At 35.8% G+C, this 26,645-nt stretch overlaps 1 protein-coding gene across 1 annotated transcript in view; it reads left to right on the plus strand.

Annotated features, from left to right (window-relative positions):
• Nucleotides 1-26,645, plus strand: part of CFAP70 (cilia and flagella associated protein 70) — a 76,922-nt gene that overhangs the window by 32,798 nt on the left and 17,479 nt on the right. The window contains 9 exon segments of the mRNA XM_006915518.3: nt 320-411; nt 6,853-6,913; nt 7,243-7,437; nt 9,306-9,437; nt 13,642-13,767; nt 20,484-20,617; nt 20,738-20,853; nt 21,038-21,262; nt 26,054-26,209. Coding sequence (XP_006915580.1) covers nt 320-411; nt 6,853-6,913; nt 7,243-7,437; nt 9,306-9,437; nt 13,642-13,767; nt 20,484-20,617; nt 20,738-20,853; nt 21,038-21,262; nt 26,054-26,209 — 1,237 coding nt within the window.

Here is a 26,645-nt window from a genome sequence, read left to right on the forward strand (position 1 = left end):
TGTTAGTGGAAGAAATAATGGCATTCACTTAAAACAGTTCCAAGAAAAGTATTGAACAAGTTAATAGGGCTTCAGCTGGGGTAAAAGTCTCCCAGAATAAAATTGAAAACTCTTTTCTGCAAGATGTAACCTCTCTTGCTATTTTTCTTTCTAGTTGTTTTTCTATGAAAAAAATAGTTCAACAGTCAAGATCACATTATGTGTATAGTAGTATATGCAGTTTTCTCATTTATATTGTGAGCATTATCTTATGTTACTAAAATTTTTTCATAAATATCTTTTTCTGAAAAGAATAAATTAGAGAAAAATGTCTTTACAGCAATATGTAGAAGCCAGGACATACATCGTGTTGGAGATTCAGCTGGACAAAGCCTTGGTTCCAAAGCGAATGCCAGAGGAGCTAGCCAGACGGTATGTAGCAATGGTTCTCATACCTGATTTGCAAAAACAATTTAGATATAAGTAAAAGAAAGTCAGTTTGTTCACATAAATGTAATTTCCCCTGGGATAAGCATCAATTTTCTGTTTTTCTGTTCAGATGAAGTTTCTTATGTTACTGTTTTCTTATTACTAAAGCAGTATATGCCTATTACAAAAATTTTGAGAAAATCAAGATTAGCACGAAAACATGTAAAAACACTTAGATTTCTACTTACCCAGTGATAACCACTTTTATCACCTTGGCCTATATCCTTCTGGAGTTATTGTAAAGCCCCTATTATACAAACACACATCCCATGTCACATATAAATATATGTACTCTTTAAAAACTTTTATATTGTACTGTGGTGTTTTGATTGTATTTCTAGGAAAATTGTCCATTTCATCTAGGTTATCCAATTTGTTGATGTACAGTTGTTCATGATATTCTCTTATTATTCTTTTTATCTTTGAAAAATGGGGAGTAATGTCCCAACTTTTATTTCTGATTTTAGTAATTTGAGTTTTTTCTTTTTTCTTAGTTCACCTACCTAAAGATTTATCAATTTGGTTGGTCTTTTCAAAGATTTTCTCTGTTCTTTTTCTTTTTCCTATTTTATTTATCTCTACTCTAATCTTTATTAGTTCCTTACTTCTGCTACCTTTGAGTTTAGTTTTTTCTCCTTTTCTAATTTATTAAGGTATACAGTTAGTTTACTGATTTGCAAGCTTTCTTCTTTTTAATGTATGAGTTGAGCTATAAATTTCTCTATGAACACTTCTTTCATATCATCCCATAAATTTTCATATGTTGTGTTTTTGTTCTCATTCATCTCAATGTATTTTCTTATTTCCCTGTGTTTTCTTTTTTGACATATTAGTTGTTTAAAAGTGTGTTGGTTAGATGATTGTATAAAGAAGTTATGGTTCGTATATACAATAGAATATTACTCAGCCATTAAAAAATGAAATCCTACCATTTGCAACAACATGGATGGACCTAGAGGTTATTATGCTGAGTCAATAATAAAAATAAGTCAGAGAAAGATAAATACCATATGATTTCATTTACATGCAGAATTTAAGGAACAAAAAGAACTAATCAAAAACAGACTCACAAATATGTAGCACAATTTAGTGACAGATAAAGGAGAGGGGAGTTTGGTGTGCTGGAGGAAGGGATTACAAATTAGTAGTTGATAGATGGTCACAAGGATGGGGAGTAGTATGGCATAGGGAATGCAGTTAGCATTAATATATTGGCTAGGTGGAAAGCCAGAAGAGAGAAGGAGCAATTAGGGGGATCGTTTTATAAACAATATAAATGTTTAACCAATGTACTGTATACTTAAAACTAATTTTAAAAAAATGTGTTGCTTAATTTCCAGATATTTGTGAATTTTTCAGTTTTCAATTACCTTTGTTATTGATTTCTAATTTTTTCCCATTGTAATTAGAAAAGATACTTTGTATGATTTCAGTCTTTTAAAATTTATTGAGATTTGTTTTGTGGCCTATCATATGGTTTATCCTGCAGAATGTTTCCTGTGCTCTTGAGAAGAATGTGTATTCTGTGTTGTTAGATGAAGTGTTCTGTAGATGTCCATAGGTAAAATTGGTTTATACTGTTGTTTAAGTCCTCTATTTCCTTATGATCTTCTCTCTGGTTGTTCTATCCATTATTGAAAGTGGGGTATTAAAGTTTTTATTATTGAGGAGCTGCCTGTTTCTTCCAATCATTGTCTCAATTTTTGCTTGATATATTTTAGGGCTCTGCTGTAAGGTACATTTATGTTTATGATTGTTATATCTCTTTGTCTCTTGTTATCTTTTTTGATTTAAAGTCTGTTTTCTCTGATGGTAATATAGCCACCCCAGCTCTGTTTTTGTTACTCTTTGCACAGAATATCTTTTTCTATCTTCCTACTTTCAACCTCTTCGTGTTTTTCTATCTAAAAGGACTATCTTGTAGACTACACATAGATGGATCCTGTTTTTTTAAAAAATCCAATCTGCCAATCTCTGCCTTTTAATAGGAAAGTTTAAGCCATTTACATTTAATGTGATTACTGAAGAAGGATTTACTTCTACCATATTTCTATTTGTTATCTGCATGTCTTATATGTTTTCTGTTCTTTAATTCCTTCATCACTGCCTTTTATATATTTAATTGATTTTTAATAATGTATGATTTAGAGTCTCTTTTTTCCTTTTCTTTATATTTTTTAGTTATTTTCTTAGTGGTTACTTTGGGGATTACAATTATTATCTAAAATCTATAACAACCTAGTTTGCATATTACCAGTTTAGCTTCAATATTATATACCCTATTCCTATACCTCTCTCTCTCCCCCCCTCTTTATATCATTGTCACATATTTTTATACAAATATTTATGGTTATTATTTTATGAATTTTTTTCTAAAAAAAGAGATAAATAAGAGTTATAAACCAAAAGTACAATAATACTGGCTTTCATATTTACCTTTACCAGAGTTTTTTATTTCTTCATTCATCTTTGAATTATTGATGAGTGTCTGTTCATTTTAGCCTGAAGGGCTTCATTTAACATTTCTTTTTTTTAAATTAATTAATTAATTAGCTAATTAATTATTTTAATTCAAGAAATGATTTAAATTTTTTTCTCCTGTCTACCTACCCTCTTCCCCTACCCTCTGGTAACCACTAGTCCATTGTTCATATCCATGAGTCCCTGTTTGTTTCTCCTGTTCATTTGTTGCTTTTAGGTTTATATCCCACATAGAAGTGATATCATGTGATTTTCTACTTTTTCTATCTGGCTTATTTCGCTCAGCATGATTATCTCGAGGTCCATCCATGTTGTCACAAATGGCAGTATTTCATCTCTTCTTATGGCTAATATTCCATTGTATATATGTTGCTATGAACATCGGTGTACAAATATCTTTTAGGATATGGGTTTTGAAGTCTTTAGGGTAAATACCCAGTAGAAGGATCATATGGTAGATCAATTCTTAGTTTTTTTGAGGAACCTCCATACTGTTTTCCATAGTGTAAGCCAGTCCCTTCTGTCCTGCAAAGTTTCTGTTGAGAAATCAGCTGATAGCCTTATGGGAGCTTCCTTGTAGGTAATTAACTGCTTTTCTCTTGCTGCTTTTAAGATTTTCTCTTTGTTTTAACCTTTGGCATTTTAATTATGATGTGTCTTAATGTGGGCCTCTTTGGGTTCATCTTGTTTGGGACTCCCTGCCCTTCCTGGACTTGTATATCTATATCCTTCACCAGGTTATGGAAGTTTTCCATCATTATTTCTTGAAATAGATTTTCAATTCCTTGCTCTCTCTGTTCTCCTTCTGCCACCCCTGTGATACGAATGTTGTTGTGCTTGATGTTGTCCTAGAAGCTCCTATAAACTATTTTTATTTTTAAAATTCTTTTTCTTTTTTGCTGTTTTGATTAGGTGTTTTCTGCTACCCTGATTTTGCCTTCTGCTTCATCTAATCGGCTGGTTCTTTCTATTGTATTCTTTATTTTACTTATTATATACTTTATTTTTCTGACTCCTTATTTTTAATGGTTTCTGTGCCTTTTTTTAGGCTTACTATCTCTTTGTTGAAGTTCTCACTTAGTTCCTTGAGCATGCTTATAACCAGTGTTTCAAACTCTGCATCTGGTAGATTGCTTGCCTCCATTTCATTTAGTTCTTTTTCTGGAGTTTTATTCTGTTCTTTCATTTGGGAAATTGTTCATTTGTTGAGCTCTCCCCCTTCCCAGTCTGCAGGCACCATAGCTGAGTCTCCATTAACCTGGCTAACACTGTTTGCTTCACCCTGGTGATTCCCTGAGACCTGTCTCACCTAATTTTTGGACTCATTTAAGACACTTCCAGTGGCTTTTTCATGCAAATTACCTGTCTTGGCTTGTGTTACAGAGTTTCCTAAAATCTCTCAAAGCTTTACAAAGCCAAAACAAGCATCATCTGGTCTCAGTGTGCTCTGTACCTCTTGCTAACCAGCCCCAAGCCTGGCACTAGTAGCATCTAACCTCGATTTGAAGCTTAGCCTTTTCTAGGCACCTCCAACCCCAGCACAAGTGGCAGTCATCTGCATATCACTTTGTAGGTCATACAAAGTGACCCCAAGGAGATGCTGACCTTGGCCTGCACCAAAGCCCCTCCCAAGAGGTCCCAGAACCAACACACCAGCTTCAGACCACACCAGAGCATCACCCAACCACTTCTACAAATGACACATTCAAAGGGCTGACTTGGGACCCGCTCTATGGGGATCAGCCCCTGAACAACAGCCCCTTCACTGTTGTCACAGGCAGTCGTCACAGCCAATCAGCTTGTGAGTCAGTCCCTCCCACTGATGTACCAACAGCAGTCAAGGATCAACTACAACAAGAGGATACCCAAGGGACACACCTGGAGCACATGGCTCAGGTGACTAGGGAGACTGTACCACTGAACCCCACAGGTCACCTACTGCATAAGGCCACTTTATCAAGACCAGCAGATGTAGCACCTCTACTTAATACATAGAAACAAACACAGGGAGGCAGCCAAAATAAGTAGTTTATACTTTTATTTCAAATAATTACTTTATTGAGATAGAATTTACATACCATTAATTCTACCCATTTAAATATACAATTCAATGACTTTTAGTATACTTACAGAGTTGTACAGCCATCACCACAATCAATTTATAATATTTTTATTAACTCTGAAAGAAACTCCATATAGATTAGCAGTCATTCTATATTTTCTCCCAACTCTCATGGCAACCTCCCCCATCCCTACTGCCCATCCCTTGGAAACCATTTATCTACTTTTTGTCTGTGTATATTTGCCAACTCTGGATATTTCATATAAATGGAACCACAGAACATGTGTTTCTTTTTTGTGACTGGGTTCTTTGATTTAACAATGTTATTAAGGTTCTTTTATACTGTGACATATATCAGTACTTCATTCTTTATTGCTGAATAATATGTCATAGTATGGATATATCACATTTTGTTTTTTCCTTCATGTGATGGGCATTTGGAAAATTTATTCTTAATTACAGCATTCTATAATAATTGTATTAAAATGGAAGTCAATTCAAGTAACTCTTATACTCAGAAACTACCAGTGACTCTCAATCACACTCTGAGTAAAAATCAAAGTCCTTACAGTGGCCTACAAGGGCCTACATGTTCTGTACTTTTCCCTCACTTTTTCAGTCCTGCCAAACTGGCCTTCCTGCTGTCCTTCACACTTGCCAGGAACACTGTTGCAGAAAGGCTTTTATACTTGTTGTTCCCTTTGCCTGTAACTTCCTCGCCCCTGATTTCTACACAACTTGTTTTTTCCTTCCCTCAGGTCTTCACTCAAATGTTATCATTTCAGGGAGTAAGGCTTTCTTTAGTGAAATATACTTTCCCACTTTACCACCCCAACCCCCAACGTAACTCTGTCTGCCTTCCTGTGTTCTCTATGGCACATATCACTAACATATTTATCTTAATTATGTAACTTGTTTATTGTCTTTCTTTCCCCAATAGAGCATTTTTGTCTATTTTGTTTAATGCCCTATCCCCAGAATCTGGAAAAGCACCTATTGGATAAGAGACACTTAGTATCTACGTTGAAAGAATGAATGGATGGGTAACATTGTCTCTGGAGTGGAACTGGGTAGCTGGAAAGCAAAATTAGAAAGAGATAGTTTATTATATATTGTTTCATATCTCTTAAGCTTTGAATAATATGAATATATTAACTATTAAATAATATTAAAATCAAGTTACAGGCAGAGGTATATAATCATATAGGATCTATTAAAGAAAAACTGAATTTTTGAGAAACTATAAGGAGGAAAAGCTATAACTTAATTCCCTCTAGGTTCTTGTAAGGTTTCCTGAAAATGGAAGGTGGAAGTTTTGGCATAGTAGTTTGACAGTGACAAAATATATTTTCTTACCATAAAGTTCAATATCATCATTGTAATTTAATGCAGTCTTGTAAATTATAACCTAGATAGGAAGGAAAGAAAAGCTTTCACTTACTTGTACCATTTAAATTTCCAAAACTTTATGCTTTTATAGACTCTACTGGGTGTACCTAAAATGCTAACACTCATTTTTCCCAACTCCTGAGTCAAGCAGCATCTTGTACACAGCAATGGTTTAAAATATGTAAGGGTAAAACCAGAGTTCGAATTAGCCAAAAGTACTACTTAGCTACTCTGAGTAGCTGCTGCTTTGCTTCCTTCCTATCTATACCTATATCCATACCTATAAACTATTCTGGGGTTCATGTATAGGCTTTTTGATGAGAGAATAGCACAGTGCTCAAGGACAATGGGGGAACAGATCCTAGATCCCCCTTACCCAGACTCTTTGTAGGCAGGAAATAAAGAGAACATAAATCTGCAGATAATAAAGTGGTTATGTTTTTCTGATGCAGGGTAAAGGAAATGATTCCTCCAAGGCCACCTCTTACCCGACGGACAGGAGGGGCTCAGAAGGCAAGTGACAAAGCCAAGATCCAACTATAAGGCATAAGGTGTTGAGTGTACTCATTTGAAAATAAGGCATGGATTTTCAATATGTTTTTCAAAAGGGGTAGGAAATTGTAGCTTTACGTATTTTCCTTTTTGCATCTAGTCGTGACCAATGCTTTATGGTGAATAGTATTTAGTGTTTAATCTTTCGCTGCTGGTCTCTGAGCTGGGAAGAAAAGGACAATTTATACCTAAAGTATTATTCAGTGTAAAACCCAATCCAGTTTTCAGACATCTATTCCACATCTTGACCTCTCTGAGGCCTCTGTATCAGACATTTCATATTTTCCTAGGCGGTGAGTGACTATCACATGCAGATCAAGAACATTTCTAGAGCCATTCTGGATGAGTATCACAGGATGTTTGGAAAACAGGTGGCCAAACTGGAGAGTGATGTAGATAGTGAAACCCTGGAGGAACAGAAGTGCCAGCTCAACTATGAACTTAATTGCTCTGGAAAATACTTTGCTTTCAAAGAACAACTAAAGGTAAATATTTATGTATTTAATTATTCTGTGTGTTTTAGGAAGCATCTTCTCTACATACCCAGTTATTTTTTTTGGCTATGTTTGCCTATGCTCCCATCTTTCTTCCTTGTTGGTGCAGAGAGCTGTGTTCTCCCTGATAGACTATTAGGAGAAGCTCCATTCTTGCCGAGCCTTGGAATGGTTCAGTATCCATTTTGAGTGGGAGCTTTTAAGAATCTAATTCTTCACTTGAGGTTAGGTCAGATTTTGGGTCAGATTTCATGTTGCTCTAGCAAGCAGAAACTGTGTACGTGGTACAGGTTCCATGACTAATTATCTCTGTCTCCCATTACAAACTTTTCTCTAGGCCATAGAATCACTAAGACTTGAGAAAAATTTACTTAGTAGTAATTTCCTAAATAATGCTAACATTTATTGAGTATTTGCTGTATATTAGACAAAATTTCAAATGCTTCATATCTTCACAACAACCCTATGAGGTAGGTACCCCCCATTTTACAGATAGAGAAATGCAACAGTTGGTTAAGTAATTTGCCCAAGGTCACAGAGCTAGTAAAGGTCAAAGGTGGGACTCAAATTCAGGCAATCTGGCTCCAGAACTTGTTCTTTTTTTTTTTTTTTTTTTAAAGATTTTTATTAAAATATAGCTAACATACAATATTATATTAGTTTCAGGTGTATACTATAGTTATTCAACATTTATATATCTAAAGAAGTGATCACTATGGTAAGTGTAGCAACCATCTGACACTGTACAACACTATCACAATATTAATGACTATATTCCCTATGCTATCCATTACACCCCTATAAGTTATTTATTTTGTAGCTAGAAATTTGAACCTCTTATTTTCCTTCACCTTTTCCCCCCTTTAAAATTTTTTTTGATTACAGTTGACATTCAATATTATTTTATATTAGTTTCAGGTGCAGAACTCACATTATTAAGTGCTTCACTGCACTGCCTCTCTATGCACATTTACTATGTGCCTTGAACTATACTAAACAGATACACAAAGAAAGCACATGGAAGTAATAAAATAAAAAATAATAGATGCTCATAAAGGCAAGAGGCTATTCTCAGTAGGCGGCATAATCACATCTCAGTTTGATTCCTGGTTCTACCATCACTATCTGGATGACCTTAGTCAAGTGACTTTACCTCTCTGAGCCTCAATTCCTTTGCCTAACAATGAGGGGTGATATTAATATTGTCATATGGGGTCATTATGAGAATTAAATAATACAATGCATGGAAAGTGTTTAGTACAAAACCTGGCAATGTTATTTGCTTAGGGGGAAAAAAGGAGGAGCCATCCTAACTATAGCAATATATTATTTGTACAGCATTTTAAGCTTCACTACCTGTTATTTCTCTTTGGCTTCTCAATAATCTTCTGAAGTAAGAAAGTAATACAAGAAGTTCATATCTAATTAACAAATAAGGAAACTGAGGTACCAATACCTCAAAAAATAATTTACGAGGTTGTACAGTGGCAGGATAAGAACCAGAATTTTATTCTCCAGACTCTCAACTCTGGCCTTTCTCCCTTGAATCATGTGGCCACCACGAGAGACATAATGTGTAAACCTAATGTTAACGTTTTCTTTGGCTTCATGACTCTCTTTACATAGTATGAGTACAGCATTGACCATATTAGTGATGATAGTGACATCAAGAAAATAAATCATACAGTGTATGTTGATTGGGGTAAAATCAGAGAGCCAACAGTTTAGTGGTCACCAAGGGAGAAATCCATCACCTTCTGAAGTTCTGATGAGCCTTCGACCGGAAGCTTAAGGGAGGCCTGTGCTATCAGCATGGGGCTGGACTCTGTTATCATATGCGTGACCTGTGTCTCTTACAGCATGCTGTGGTAAAGATTGTGAGAGAGAAATACTTGAAGACAACATCATTTGAAAGCCAGGAGGAACTTCAGACATTTATTAGTGAGCTCTATGTATTCTTGGTGGATCAGATGCATGTGGCCTTAAACCAGGTAGGTACTCAACTCAGAGCCCTGTAGAGTATCAGCATTTCCTCTGAGTGATTCCTTCCTTGCTTGCTTCCTTTATTCCTTAATTCTACAAACATTTATTGAGGTATCTGCTCTGTGCTAGGTGCTGAAAACAGATGATAGGAAACTGCTTAAGTTATAAGACTAATTTTAGGGAAAACGGGGTATATATCTTCAACTTTCTAGAAAAATTAATTTCACAACTGTCATAAATGTGATGGATAAAGAAAATGAAAAACCGGCTATGTAAATTATGGAGCAAAAATTATCATTCTGTTTGTTCTGTGAATGCACGCAGTTTTCAATTTTTTTCTTCAAGATTGACAATAAAAACAAAGAAAAACTATGAATTTTCAGACAGTATACCTGAATGACAATGACATTTCAAAAATGCCTTTTCTATTTGAGGGTGGTTGCTTTCCTCCTCCTTGTCCGTTTATATCTATTATTTGCACAGCTTGCATCTTACCTTTATTTGCTCATTTTAAAATATATGCCATTATGGTTTATTTTAATACAATGATAAAGTCAGTCTTTTTGTCCCCCTGATAGTCTGTCTCCTCAAAGCCTCTATTCTATTTGTCTCTCCTTCACTGTTTTTCTCCCCTGTTTAATTCTCCCCTGATCCCCAACTTCCACCCCTGATCAATGGATGTTGCTGGTTTCTCCTTTAAGAACTGGATCTCTAAAGGCAGGGCATCTCCTCCCACATGCTCGTAGTGTGCACCCAGGGCCTGGTGTCCCCAGGGGGGCCTGGTGCACCCGGGGGCGCCCAGGGCCTGGCTCACCCAGGGGTCCTGGCACACCGAGGGTATGGTCCATGGCTCCACCTGGGGCACGAACCCAGGACCTTCTGCCTGTAAAGCAGACATACTAACCACTACACTATGGAGTCACCTATTCACTGTTTTTTATTCTCTGCCACCATCACTTTTTTCACCTTGTTCAACTTTGCTGAAAGAAGCAGGAGAAGAGTGTTCAGTATCCTAGGATTAAAAGTACAATTCTGCATTGGGCACAGATGATTTGGATTATTTAATTTGGAAAGCAATTGAGTATGAGATGGTAAACCGTTGCCTTTTGTCCCTAAGGAGCCCCTGTCTAGTAGAGGAGACAGGCACAGAATACAAATAACTGCAGTAAAGTAAAGTAAGGGCTGTGATAGAAGTGTGTCAGTGGTAGAGCAGGTTAGGGGATGCCTAAAGAAAAAGTGATAAACTTCACTCTGAGACCTTTCAGGAAAGATTCACAGAAGAGCTGTGACTTGAGTTGGGCCTTAAAGGCTAAAAAGAAGTTCTCCATGTGCTATTTCAGAGCATTTGAGTTATAGAGAATATCCCAGAGGCTGGACGCTTGGAAGAACATGGCACGTACAGAAACTGCATATAGTTCAGGGGAAGAGGTTGAAGTGGTTGAGGGACAGAGAAGCAGATGAAGCCAGTTCCTGGTGAGGGAGTTGGAGGTGTTGGGGGAGGCTTTGTACAAAAAACACTCTGATAGCAGTATATAAGATGAATTAGAGGTGCTGAAACTGGTGATGTTAACTCGTTATTACATAGTTGAGAGGAAAAGTCAAAGATTCTTAAGTTTAAGGCTCAGTGACTGGGGAGCTGGTAGCGCCATTAACCAGGACAAGAATTTACTACAACATCAGTAAATTTGGTGGAAGGCAACTGATTTTGAATTAAATTTGGAACATTGGTTCTAGTGTGGTTTTGCTCAAGAGAGAGAGCTGAGCTGGAGATGAGATTTGGGGAGCCATGAGTATATAGATGCTAGTTAAACTATGATCATAGATGAAACTGCCAAGAAAAACTTGAGTAGAGAGAGAAGCGAGCTGGTAGTGAAACCCTAGGAAACACCAACATTTAAAGGATGGATGAGTAAAAGAATTAATGAAAGAGATAAGTGAATTGTTAAAAAGGCAAAAGAGCCAGAATAAGAAAATTTTAAGAAGAAAAAGTAGTCCACATTGTCAAATGCTCCTAGGAATTCAAGAAAATGAAAACTGTGGGTGAGAGCAGGGGAACTGGAGAAAGGTGGTTAGAAGGTACAAACTTCCAGTTACAAGATAAATAAGGACTAGGGATGCGATAACAGTGTGATGGCTATAGTTAATACTTCCATATGATATATATGAATATTTATGTTAAGAGAGTAAATCCTAAGCGTTCTCATCACAAGGAAAAAATTTTTTTCCTTTTTTGCATTCTCTTTTTATTGTATCTATACGAGATGTTAGATGCAAATTAAACTTATTGTGGTAATAATTTCACAATATATATAAGTCAAATCATCATGCTATATACCTTAAACTTATACAGTGATGTATGTTAATTAAATTTCAGTAAAACTGGTGTATCCCGGGGGGGAGGAGGGGAGAAAAACAATCTGAAAAGTTTTCATTGGATTTGGTAATAAGGCAGTTATTATTTACCTTTACATAGCAATTTCATTGGGCTAATGGAGTGGATTTTAATTATAATGAATTGAGGAGTAAATGAGCGATAAGGAAATAGGTGAATATAAATCCAAAAAGTTGGAATATAAAGGGAAGAAGTGGGAAAGTAGTAGCTAGAAATTAGAGATTTTTTTTAATATAGATAAGACTTTAGCATGTGTACAGGTTTGGGAAAAGGAGCCAGCAGACTGGGAGAATGTGAAAATAGAAAGAGGGGATAATTGATAGCAAGCCAAGGGTATACAAGTGGGAAAAGATTAAGAATTTAGATGGAAGGATTAGCCTTGAAATACAGAAGGGTGTGATGCCTCTTCCTCTGAGAACGAAAGGAAAGAGATGCAATGGATGCAGAAATAAACAGTTTAGGTGTGGGGTTCATAAATTGAGGGATTTTTTGCCTCCTGATTTCTATTTCCTTTTAGAAGTAACATCTTCACTGATAGTAAAGGGGATAAGGATTGAATGAAAAGCTTGAAGAAAGAAAAATTTAGTGCATAGCATTATGGAATATGTTGCTGAACAAGGACAAATACATAGATTACTAAGACTATAAAGGCCTTCAGCTACACTGAATGCCAGAAGAGTCTGTGGCAGCTCAGATATCTCTATGTGTATACAGTTTTCCTCAGGACCAGTTAGCAGCTCCTATCTAAGAAATCAGATTGTTGGAGTGTTTTAATTTGGGAGTTTTCAGGACAAGTGCAGGAGAAGGATAAGGATACCTGGGACTTGAGTGTGCTGGTGAGAGAGTAGTATGTGTGAACGATCATGAGGTCCAGGCTTATCCACTTAAGAAATGATAGGCATATTGGAAGTGAAGGAAATTAAGTTAGCAGTTTTAAGGAGACTAAGTGACAAAAGGGCAGAAGGCTTGTAATGTGAGTTCTGGGAGTGGGATATTAGAGGTAGAGTATTTCTGATTTGGGTATGGAAATGTGTTGCTGGAGGGATTTGGAGGTCAAGATCATCGAAATTAAAAAGGACTAAGAACAGAGGCATTAATCAATGATCAGAAGCTTTCTTTAGCCCATCTCAAATTTATCTTTCTTTATTCTTCACATCACTTAGCAACTCTAGTTGTTAAAGTCACTGGTATTATTTTTACTTCTAATTAAAGAATTTTGGGGAGTCTTTCTTGGCCATAGCTTCTGACCTAGAAGATTATTTATTACACCAGACTTCTTTCCTATCTGGATATATAGGACATATTATTTTTCTGGATATCCTCCTACCTTTCTGGCTATTTCTATAATATCTTCTTTGTATGGTCTATCTCTCTATATAGCCCACTAAAAGTATAGATGTAGCTTCCAAAGCTTTACTCTTAGTCTCATGTTTTCTCACTATTTGAAGACTCTATCTATTACTTGTCAACCTTTTTCATGTCATGGCACATAAAAAATTTAAATATTTATCCTATACACTAGAGAAAATGAAGGAAGCTATTTGTGGTCAGAGGCAGCTTGCTTAGGGATCCTGAGGATGGAGGACAGATCACTTCCATGAGCTCAGACTGTTGGTATTTAGATAACAGAGCTTCTCTTTCACCCTTGATATTTCTCTCTTGGTTCATTCTCACTCTCTTACTATATTGACAAAACTGTGAGAAACCTCAATATCATGTTAGATCTCATGACTGGTGTCTCATATCTGGTTTATTCTTATAAAACGTCTCTACTTGTAATTGCTTCACTTTGTCTGCCTAACGTTTTGCTGTTTTTCAAGACCATGCCAGATGATGTCCAAAGTGCTGTCTCAACCATTTATACAAGCAGTGAACAGCTTCGGCTCTTTGCATTTGAAGCAGAAGTCAATGAGAACTTTGAAATGGCAGCAGTGTATTATGAAGAGGTAGTTAAACATCTTTTCAGTTGTTGTTGTTTACTATTATTTGTACAAAATGGGTATAATAAGTAGTAGTTTTTGATTATTCAGAATTCAGCCAGACTAGTGAAAGGATAGAAACATAGATCAATAAAACAGAGTCCAAAAATTGGTGTTAACACAAATAAAGCTATTATATTTTTGACAAAGGTGTATAAGAAATTTCGTGGAGAAAGGACACTCTTCAAAAAATGGTGTTAGAACTGTTGGTCATCATATGCAAAAATTGAACCTTGACCTAAACCTCAAATGTTGTATAAAAATCAATTTAAAATGGATCATAGATCTGAATGTAAAACTATAAAACTTTTAGAAGAAAACAGAGGAGAAAAATCTTCATGACCTGGAATTAGGTAGAGTCCTTAGACATGACACCAAAGTATAATCCATCAAAGAAAAATTTGGTAAATGGAACTTCGTCAAAATTAAAAACATATGTTCTGTGAAAGACACTGTTAGGAGAAAGAAGAGAAAAGGTACAGTAGGAGAAAATATCTGTAAAACATATATCTGACAAAGGATTTGTCCTCTGAATATTAAGAACTCTCAAAACTCAACAATAAAAAACAAACAAAAAAATACAAATGGGTAAAGGATTTGAACACTTTACTAAAAAGGGCATAAGTATGATAAATAAGAACATGGAAAGATGTTCAACATCATTAGCCATTAGGGAATGCAAATTAAAACTGGAATGAGTGGCTACTACACACTTATTAGAATAACTAAAGTGAAAAATGCTGACAATACCAGGTGCTGGTGAGGATACAAAGCAACTAGGACCCTCATATTTTACTGGAGGAAATGCACAGTGATATAGCCACTCTGGAAAATAGTTTCACAGTTTCTTGTGCATTTATCATATGACCCACTCATGGGTATTTACCTTAAATAAATGAAATCTTATATACGTGAATGTTTATAGAAGCTCTATTCATAACTACCCAAACCAAAAGAAACTCAGATGTTCTTCAAAGGGTGAATAGATAAACTATGGTCTATCCATATAATGAAATACTACTCAGCAATAAAAGAAATGAACTACTGATAAACACAATTTGGATGAATCTCCCAGGCATTATACTGAGTGGAAGAAGCCAGTGTCAATGTTTGCATACTGTATGGTTCCATTTATATGACATTCTTGAAAAGACAAAACTATAATGATGGATAACAGATCACTGGTTGCCAGAGGTTATGGGTTGGGAGGAAGAGATGACTATAAAAGGATAGCATGAGAAACTTTTTTGGGATAGTGGAACTGTTCTGTATTTCAATTTTCTTGGTGGTAACATAAAGGTATACATGTGTTAAAATTCATAGAACTGTATACCAAAAGAAAAAAAACCATTAATTTATTACAAATAATTTAAAAAATAAAACCCAAATTCAACAAGTCCAGCAAGCATTTACTGAGTCCTTAAAACGCGTTGTGAATGACAGTTGAGTTCCTTAGTTCTGTTAGTGCCACCTATCACATGCATCATGAGCTGAATAAACATATGAAGAATGGTCTGAACCTTCATTTATATTTAATTATTGAGATGTAATTCACTGGCCATAATATTCACCTATTTAAAGTATACAGTATTTAGTATACTGTATTTACAGAGCTGTACAACTGTCACCACAATCTAATTTTTTAGTAGACTTTTTATATGTGTTGCCAAAGCGAGCACTTAATAGACTTTTTAAAAAGCTGTTTAGATTCACAGCAATACTACAGTCTAAATTTAGAGCATTTGCATCACCCCAGAAAGAAACCCTGTGCCTATTAATCGTCACTCCCCATTCCTCTTTACTTCAGTCTGAGGCGACCACGAATTTACTTTCTCTATATAGATTTGCCTATTGTAGACAGCTTATATAAATGGAATCATGCAATATGAGATCTTTTGTGACTACATTCTTTTATTTAGCATTATGTTGTTAAAGGTCATTCATGTTGTAGCATGTATTAGTACTTTATTCCTTTTAATGGCTGAGTAACATTCCATTGTATAGATATGCCACATTTTGTTTCTTTACTCATTATAGATGGGTGTTTGACTGGTTTACACTTTTGGGCTATTGTGAATAATGCTGCTATGAACATTCATGTAATAGAGTGTGTAAGTTTTGGTATGGACATATGTTTTCAGTTCTCTTGAGTATATACTAAGGAGTGGCATTGCTAGATCTTATGGTAAGTCTATGCTTAATTTTTTGAGGAACTGATAAGCTTTTTCCCAAAAGGCTGTACTAACATTCCCACTAGCAATGGATGAGGGTTCCATTTTTCTCCATATTCTAGATAATGCTAGTTATCATCCATCTTTTAAAAAAATTATTATAGCCATTCTAATGGGTGGAAGTGGTATCTCATTGTGGTTTTATTTTGCATTTTTCTAATGCCTAGTGATTTTGAACATCTTTTCACATTTATAATTTTTTCAAGAGGAAAATATGTTCCAATTTCTAAATTAATTGACAGAGGACTATTTAAACTACAACAAGTTCAAAACATCAGTCTATATAAATAAATTCTTATGCCCCTTTGTGAATGGCTTATTTCACTTAGCATGTATCCTTAAGGTTCATCTATGTTGTAGCATATGTCAGAATTTTCTTCCTTTTTAAGGCTAATGTTCCATTGTATGTATATACCACATTCATCTGTCAATGGGCACTTGGGTGCTTGTACCTTTTAGCTGTTATGAATAATTCTACTATGAACATGGATGTACAAATATCTCTTTGAAACTCTGCTTTCAGTTCTTATGGTTATATACAGAAGTGGGATTGCTGTATCATATGGTAATTCTATTTTTAAATTTTTTGAGGAACCACCTTCCTCTTTTCCAAAGTGGCTGCACCATTTTATATACTCACATTGTACAAGAGTTCTAATTTCTTCATATCCTCATAAACAGTTGTTATTTTCTGTTTTGTTGATAGTGGCAACCCTAATGGGTGGGAGGTGGCATTTCATTATGGTTTGATTCCTTGATGATTAGTGATGTTGAGTCTCTTCCTGTGCTTTTGGCTATTTGTAGGTCTTTGGGAAAATATCTATTCAAGTTCTTTGCCCATTTTTGAGTTAAGTTGTTTAATATTTTGTTGTTGAGTTTTAGGAATTCTTTTTATACAGTATTCTGAATATTAACCCCTTACCAGGTAGATGGTTTACAAATATTTTCTCCCATTTATCCCCAAACAACTGTGAGTAACATTTTTACTCTGTTGATAGTTTTTTAAATAATATTTTTTATTTTTCAATTATAGTTGGCATACAATATTATATTAGTTTCAGGTGTACAACATAGTCATCAGACATCTGTATAACTCACAAAGTGATCACCCCAATAAATCTAGTACCCATCTGGCACCATACATAATTATTACAATATTATTAACTATATTCCTTATGCTACACCTTATATTTTCATGACTATTTTGTAACTACCAGTTATAGGTCTTTGCTTTTCATTGCTTTGAATATTTTGTGCCAATTCCTTCTGTCCTGCAAATTTTCTGTTGAGAAATCAACTGAAAGTCTTAGTTCTCTTTCTGGTACCCCTATGATGCAAATGTTGTTGTGCTTGATGTTATCCCAGAGGCCCCTTAAAAGCTATTTTCATTTTTTTAAGATTCTTTTTTTTCTTGTTGCTGTTCTGATTGGGTGTCCTCCACCACCTTATCTTGTAAATCATTGATTCAATCCTCTGCTTCATCCAATCTGTTGATTCCCTCTAATGTACTCTTCATCTCAGATATTGTATTCTTCATTTCTGACTGGTTCCCTTTTATGTTTTCCATCTCCATTTTTATGTTTTCTATCTCTTTGTTAAAGTTCTCCCTGAGTTCATCTACTCTTGCCCTAAGTACATTGAGCATCCTTATAACCAGTATTTTGAACTCAGCTTCTGGTAGATTGCTTATCTCCACTTTGTTTAGCTCTTTTTCTGGAGCTTTGTTCTGTTCTTTCATGTGGGACATGTTTCTTTGCCTCCTCATTTTGGCTGTCTCCTTGTGCTTGTTTCTATCTATTAGGTAGGGCTCCGAAGTCTCCTGGTCTTAGTAGAGTGGTTTTATATAGTAGCTGTCTTGTGGGGCCCAGCAAGGTGCTCAAGGTATGTCTCTTGTGTAAGTCATGTGTGCCTCCTTGGTATAGTTGAGCCTTGGTTGTTATTTGCACTTCGATGGGAGGGATTGACTCTTAGGCTAATTGGTTGTGAGGACTGGCCGGTGAGGGGCTGACTCTACAGAGCAGGATTTACTTTATCACAGTTCTGGTGCCTTCCCAGTCTGCCCTTCGAGTGTGTCCTCCTCAGATGCAGGCCTGGGTGGTACTCCGGCTCCATCACCGGTTGAAGCAGGCCTCTGGGTATGCCAAGCCAAGGGCTTCCTGGGAGCGGCCCAGCTGTAGGCCAAGGTCAGCTGCAGCCTGTGCACTTCTGGGACCACCTGGTAATAGTCACCACGCAATCTTCAGATGGCTGCCACCTGTGCTGGGCTTCTAGGTGCCTCGAGAGGCCAAGTCAGAAACTGAGGCCAGCTGCTGGTAGTGTGGGGCTTGAGGCTGCTCAGCAAGAGGTACAGTGCACACCAAGGCCAGATGCTACTCCTTTGGGTTTTGTGAGCCTTTGAGAGATTATAGGAAAGTTTACAGCATGAGCCAAGACAAGCCATTTATATGGAATAAACCACTGGAGGCAGCTTATGTGGGCTCACAAGTTGAGAGAGGCAGAGTCACAGGGAAATCACCTGGACAGAGCAACTTATGTTATCCAGGTTGATGGAGACTCAGATATGGTGGCTACCTGTATCCACATGGTGGGAGGATGGAGGACCCAACCAAGGAATAATGGATACTGCCAACACTTCTGTCTGAGAGAAAGCTGCCCCTCCAGCCCTCACCCTGAAGCCCGACAACTCAGTGTCACTCAGATGCCCCTGGCACTCCTCTAGCAGCTGCTGGAGCTCCAGAGTGAGTGAGTCTGTCAGTGAGTAAGTTTGGGTGTGAGCCCTTTAATAGGAATGCCTGCAATTCCCACAGCCTTCTGTGTCACTTGGCCACAATCTCTGCTGGTTTTCACAGCCAGAAGTTATGGGAACTTCTCTTCCTAGCTCTGGAACCCTGGGCTGGAGAGCCCAGTGTGGTTCCTCAGGGAGGGGAGGGGTCTCTGCAGCCAAGATAACCCTCCTAGTTCTTGACAGCCACACATGTTTCATGTCTCTGCCCCTCCTACCAGCCCCAAGGTGACCTGTTACGTATGGCTCCGGTTGTATGACTTCTGTTCAGCCAGACCTCAGGCAACTCTCCGTGATGGTTGCTTTGTAGTTTCATTATAATTTTAATGTAGTTGTGAGAGGAGGAGTACACAACATCTGTCTTCCACACCATCTTGGCCAGTCTCTCCTGATAGTTTCTTTTGATGTACAAAAGTTTTTAATTTTTATTAAGTCAATTTGTCTTTTTTTTTTTTTTGTAGCCTGTGCCTTTGGTGTCATATCTAAGAAATCGTTGCCAAGTCCAGTGTCATGAAGCTATTGTCCTATGTTTTCTTCTGAGTTTTATAGTTTTAGGTTCTACAGTTAGTTAGGTCTTTGATACACTTTGAGTTACTTTTTTGTATATAGTGTCAGGTAAGGACGCAACATTATTCTTTTGCTTGTGGATATCCAGCTTTCCTAGCACCGTTTGTTGAAAAAACTGTCCTTTCCCTATTGAATGGTCTTGGCACTTTTGTCAAAAATCATTTGACCATATGTGCAAAGGTTTACTTCTGGGCTCTCTATTCTATTCCTTTGATCTATATATATCTGTCTTTATACCAGTGCCACACTAATTACTGTAGCTTTGTAAGTTATGAAATCAGGAAGTGTGAGTTTTCCAGTTTTTCTTTTTAAAGATTGTTTTGGCTATTCATATTTTCTTGACATTCCATATCAATTTTATGATGGATTTTTCTAATTCTGTAAAACTTTGGGATTTTTTTTTTTAAGTGAGGCAACCCTTGGTTGACCTCACAGATTGCAAAGACCTTGTCAGCTTACAATCCCTTATTTTTTATTTATTTTTTATGCCTACAGCACCTGGTCTTCCTAGGTGGTCTCCCATCCAGGTACTAACCAGGACCAATCCTGCTTAGCTTCTGAGATCAGATGGGATCGAAAAACATTGGGATTTTGATAGTGATTGCATTGAATCTGTAAATTGCTTTGGGTAGTATTGACATCTTAACATATTAACTCTTCCAATCCATGAACATGGGAGGTGTTTCCATTTAGTTATGTCATCTTTAATTTCTTTCAGCAATATTTTGTACTTTTCACTCATTACAAGGTGCTGGTTTTGCATACTTGTAGATAAACTCATACTTGCCATCTCTAGATTATGACAGAAATGATTATATGTGAATGTTTAAAATGAACCATAAAATAAATCTTTAGATTATTTCAATTTAGATTATTATTATATCAATTTAGATTTTTAAAGTCAAATAGTTATTGACTTTATGGTAAGCCAGAACATTGACTGTGCTAGGCATTCAGAATTCAATGGTAGGCAAAAAAGAAGTCAAAGTTTTGCTTTCATAGAGCTTATAGTATTTATGGAGTGCTTCTGTGTGATGTTACATGCATAAATATATGACATGGTGTTACAATAACCTTGGTCCTCCCGATGCTTCACATGGTAGAGATTAGTCCGTGAGCCCCAGAACCTGGAACACTGGCTGGACTATGGTGCCTTTTGCCTCCTAACTGAGGACAACATTAAAGCACAGGAGTGTTTTCGGAAGGCCCTTTCCCTCAACCAGAATCATATCCACAGGTATGGGTGAAAGGAGATGGGGAATGAGTAGAAGCAAATAAACTTCTATATGAAGTTGTCTTGATTTCATTACTGTGACATGGAACCATGTTGTTAATCATGTTGGTGGTGTCTTCTCAGCTTGTTGCTGTGTGGTGTCCTGGCTGTCCTGATGGAGAACTATGAGCAGGCAGAAATTTTCTTTGAGGATGCTACTTGCTTGGAACCAAGTAATGTTGTAGCCTGGACTTTGCTTGGTATGGTATTTTCTTGTGATCTGAATGTGTTTTCTCTCATTATAAGATTCTCTCTTTCTCTTTCCTTTCTCTAGTGGCCCTTCATGTAGTTCTTAAACTTTGGTAAAAATGTGAGAAATGTTGCAATTCTTCAGTAAATGATGGTGAGAAATTAGTCACATTCATTTCAGCATCTTTCTTTCAGGTTTGTACTATGAAATTCAAAACAACGATATTAGAATGGAAATGGCATTTCATGAAGGCTTCAAACAGCTTCAGGCACGAGTGCTTCAGGCACAAGTAACGAAGGAGAAGAGTATGGGTACTATAGAGTATGTTGAAGAAGGAGGGAACGTAGAATCCAGTTTAGGCCCTTGGGGAATCACTGATGGTTCCTCTACAACAGCAATTAAGGCGGAAGCCCCAGCAGGTAGGACTGGGGAATGGAGATCATGAATGGCTATTGGGAAAATTACCGGCCTTAGGAATAGCACCAAGCACATAATAGGTACTCAGTAAATATTTGTTAAATGAATAGGTGGAGTTTTGAGTTGTTCTGGGCATACCAGGAAAAGACTTCTCCAAAATATTTCCTCATTTATATGATTGAAAGTCTGAAGCTTCTACTATTGCTATTCAGTTTTTTTAATTTTAGAGAATTTGTTCTCTGTGTACCTCTAAAAGGGGTATCATTCTAGCAGAGTGAAGTTCTTTTTTTCCCCCTCACTCTCTTCCCCAACATGTAAGGTCTCTCTCTCTTGTGATTCTTAAATTTATTTGTGCACTCCCTTGTTTCTTTATTGCCATTCTCCTGTCCTCTACTTCAGGAAATCAGTCATTCTACTGTATTTAATGTGTGTTTTTGTTTGCATGTTTTTCGCATATGTTATGTTATTTATATGTTATTGCATATTGTTATTTTGTGTGCATATATTTTCAATAGTTTTTCTGAGGTGTAATTGACATTTCATAAACTGCACATATTTAACATGTACAATTTAATACATTTAAACATATGAAAACACCCATGAAAATATCACCACAATCAATTCAATGAACATATCTAAACTCCCCCAAATTTTCCTTGCACCTATTTCTATTCTTTTTTCTTGCCCCCATTTCCAGACAGCCGCCAATTAGCTTTCTAGTTTTGTGCTTTATAGTTTTGTGCTTTGTAGTTTTGTGCCTTTGAAGTTTTGTTTTAATAGCTCTTCCTACCTCAAGTCACATGTTCTTCAGTTAACTTTATCATGTTAGTTTTACATTTAGATCTTTAATTTATCAGGCAGGATTCCATCTTTGAATGCGAAGTGAGGTAGGCGTCCAGTTTCATGTTTCTCCATACAAGGATCTAGTTTTCTGAAAATTATTAATTAAACAATCCTCTTTTCTTAGACTTAAGGTATATATGTCTCTGAGCTCTCTATTCTTTTTTTGTCTTATTTTAAAACAATATCACACTCTTTATTGCTGTGGTGTTGTAGTATGCCTTAATATCTAGTGTATCAGGTTCTCTAATTTGTTTTTTTTATTCCTAACTTACTTATTCATGGACCTTTATTCATCTTAATGGATTTTATAATGAGTTTATCAAGTATATAAAAAAAATCTAGCTGAAAATTTTATTTGGACTGGATAGAACTGGATGAATTGAGGGATAATTAACACCTGTATATTATTTAAACCATTCCCTCCAAGTATGTCGAGATCTCTCCATTTACTCAGATCATCTTCTATGTCCTTTGTTAAAGTTTTAACATTTTTTTCCACCGAGGCCCTGTTTAAGTAATTCATAGTATTCTATAGATTCCATTGCTATCATTATATGATCTCATTTAATTATATGTTCTAGTTAGTTATCACTGTTATCTTTTTAGGATATGCTATTGACTTTCTACATTTTCAATTTTATTGTATACTATTGTTTTTTAGATTAAACTTGTATATGACAGTCTTGTTTGACTCATTGATTCTAATAGATTATTCTATAGTATTTTTCCTAGAATATGATTATGATATCATCTGCCAATAATGATAGCATTACCTTCCACCCACCCCACCAATCCTCATACTACTCATGTCTTTTTATTATCTTCAATAATATGTTATACAGTCATGTGCCACATAACAATGTTTGGGTCAGTGATGAACTATATGATGTTGGTTCCATAGATTATGATGGAGCTGAATTTCCTGTAAGAAATGGAAGGATATGTGGTTTGGAGGATTTATTTTTCTTTGACAAGAGCAATATCTATGAGACTTGGCAATAGATTCCTTCTCACTCACAGCACCTCAATTTTAGTGCATAGATTACATCCCAATCAGTCAGCACTGACCTATAAAGAACAGCCAAGAATAGAGAAAATTAATGAGACCAGTAACAGATTCTTTGAAAAGATCAATTAAATTGATAAATTTGATTAGGAAAAAAAGAAGATACATTATACCAATATCAGGAATGAAAAGAAATACCACTGCAAATCTTATAAATCTTAGAAATATAGTAAGGGGAAATTATTGACAACTTAGTGTTAACAAATTTGACAACTTAGATAAAATGCAAATACTTTGACAGACATACAAAGCTTATCAAGAAGAAAGAGAAGATCCAAATAGCCATATATCTCCTAAGAAATTTAAATATGTAATTAAAACCCTCTCACAAAGAAAACTCCAGGCCTCCCCTCTTCCTACAACAAACTCGGAAAACAGAAGAGGGAATACCTCCAGTACTAAAGTTTGAGAATAGTTATTATTGTGATATCAAAACCAGACAGATCCATCCTAAGAAAAGAAGAGTACATACCAATAACCTTCATGAATCGAGACACAAAAATTCTTAACAAATATTAGCCAGTCAATTTCAGCAACATATATAAATGATAATATATCCAATCCACAAAGGGTTGTAAGTTTCACATTTGAAAATCAATGCAATTTACTACGGAATAGCTAAAATTAAGAAGATTGATGATACCAGGTTATGGAAAGGATATGGAGTAACTGGAATTCTCCAAAATTTCTGATGGGAATGCCAGATGGTACAACCAATTGGAAAAACAGGCAGTTTTAAAATAAAGTTAAACATATGTGTGCCAGCAATTTCGCTCATAAGTATTTACCCAAAGGAATGGAAACATATATCCTTGCAAAGATTTGTATACAAATGTTCACAACAGATTTATTTATAGTAGACAAAAACTGGAAACAACCCAATCACTTATAGATAGGTGAATGGTTAATAAATTTTCATATAACTGCACAATCAAATACCACTCAGGAATAAAAAGAAACAAATTACCAATATACACAACATGGATGAATCTCAAAAACATTATGCTGACTGAATAAGCCAGATGCAAAAGAGTACAATACTGTATGATTCCATTTAAATTAAATTCTAGAAAAGGCAAAACTATATTGAGAGAAAGCAAATCAGTTGTTGTCTTCAGCTGGGAGTTGGCAACTAACTGTAAAGAGAAGAAGGGAGCTCCTCAGTGCACTAGAAATCTTTTGTATATTGATTGTGGTAATGATTACCTAAATGTATATATTTGTTAAAGTTCATTGAATTATATGCTTCAAACACTTTTTAATATATAACTTATACCTCAGAAAAGCTGAATATTAACAATTTTTAAAAATTAAGATCCTCACTTACTCAATGATCAGTCTGCAGTATTTAACCACTCTCCTTCCTGAAATACATCTTAGATTGCCACCTTCAACTGTTTGGGTTTCCCTTGTTAGCTCCTCTTTCTTGTCACTGTCATTAGATATAATCAATTCTCGCTAACACAGTCTTGCTTTTTAAGGGCTCACCTACCGTCATAGTTTCCATTTCACTACTGATAACTCTTAAGTATCTATCTTTAACCCAGACAACCCTCCAGAACCCAGCAGCTGGATTATTCTACTAGTAAACTCAACTCCTTATCTCCCAAATTGACTTTACATCACTATATTAGTCATCCAAGCTCATGATCTCAGAGTTATTCTTGTTTCTTCTTCCTTTCTTGCTTGAGTTTCCCCCATACCTATATCAGATTTAATTCCCAAGACCAGTTGTTTCTCTTTCAAAATGTTCCTTGCATCTTTCCTTTAGATTTTCACTACTCTCCTTACCAAATATCCAGCCTTATTACAGATCTCTTTGTCTCCATCCACATTTTTTTCTCCTTGCTACATAGCACTGTTAATCTTCATTCTCCTTACCAAATATCCAGACTGTTGTACCAGCCTTATTACAGATCTCTTTGTCTCCATCCATATTTTTTCTCCTTGCTACATAGCACTGTTAATCTTCATAAAATACCACTTTCATCATATAATTTTTCTGTTCAGTACTCTTCATTGTAACCCTCATGTTTTGCCTCTAGAAGAAAAATCCTAGCATTCAAATATCAATACAATGTAGCCCCAACCTACCTTTCTCTTAATTTTCTCTATGCAATCTTCAATACCCAATAAAATAAATTACCTCACTACTTCCATCCTTTTTCCAACGGCATGCCCATAGCCTTGTATGCCCCTCTTTCTCCAATTTCTACCTATTTTTCAAAGCTACATCTTTTGCTCTAGCTGAGTGACCTCTTCTGATTCATATCCAGCTAGTGCTGATCATTTCCTGCCTGGCATTACCTTTTATTTTTTATTTGTCAAACATTTGTTTGCTTGAGAGGCAACATGGTATGTTTAAGAGCTTCAGCAAATTATTTAATTTCTCTGTGATGCACATGGTTTAAAGGAGCATAATAAATAAAATCTCATTATGTGAACAATAAATAAGATTATACATTAAAGTTCTTAGTACAAAACTTGGCATATAGTCATGCTCAACTATGGCTACTTATATTATTAATTATTATTATTAAACACTGAGATGATTAGAATTCCTATCTTTCAGAGGTTTTAATATCATCTAAAAATATATTAATCTTCTCATCTTGATTCTTGAGATTCTGGGTCTAGCAAATGATATCATGCCTTGGGCTAGCAGCAGGGTTGGACTAGGGGTTATAGTGACAGAAACTGCTCTAAGTTTAGCTTGTACTCTTTAAATTATACAGAAATATAAAAAGTCTGCAAAACAAGTCTGTCCATGCAGTAGTTCTGGAATATGTTTTGAAAATTGATTATATTTTATTTTCTGTAATAACCTTTTAATATTCAATGTAGGAAGGGTTTTTTCCCCCTCATTAAAATTTAACCTATTTAGGACCAGGAACTCCATTATCCATTCTAGATGGATTTCTTGAAGCATCCTCCAAACTGCAGTCTGATTCAGAAGAACCCGTTTTGTCTGTACAATCTCAGGATCCAGTAGACCAAAAACCATCCAACCTATATGTCAAGGAGATACCAGCAAAAAGAGGTAATTAGGAAAAAGATTTTCAAATGAAAGAGGGTATAAACAAACTAGACAAGGATGACAACTCCTATGATTACCAAAACAGTCATCTTAACACATTAGAAAGTTGATTAGTTTATCTATCATTTTGCCTAAGTGCCTTCATATGAGGCTAGGCTCTGAAATCCAAACTCAGTAGTATAACTCTTTCAATAAACAAGTATATTTAACTCAGAAAAGTAGCCAGCTATCGACCTATGATTTTCTAATGATTCATTTTTAGAATATCTATAGATTATGTTTCACATTCAGGAAGATCTGAATACTTATAAAAACCCATTTATTTGGTTGTGACTTGCATTTGGAAACATTAGTTGAATAACCTTGAGAACTTTTGAGATCTTCTCTTTGGGGACCATTGCTGTAGAGCAATCTATTGCTTTCCAGATTATAATCTCTC

This window comes from Pteropus alecto, unplaced genomic scaffold (genome assembly GCF_000325575.1).
Source record: "Pteropus alecto unplaced genomic scaffold, ASM32557v1 scaffold155, whole genome shotgun sequence".
In the NCBI taxonomy this organism is placed as follows: domain Eukaryota; kingdom Metazoa; phylum Chordata; class Mammalia; order Chiroptera; family Pteropodidae; genus Pteropus; species Pteropus alecto.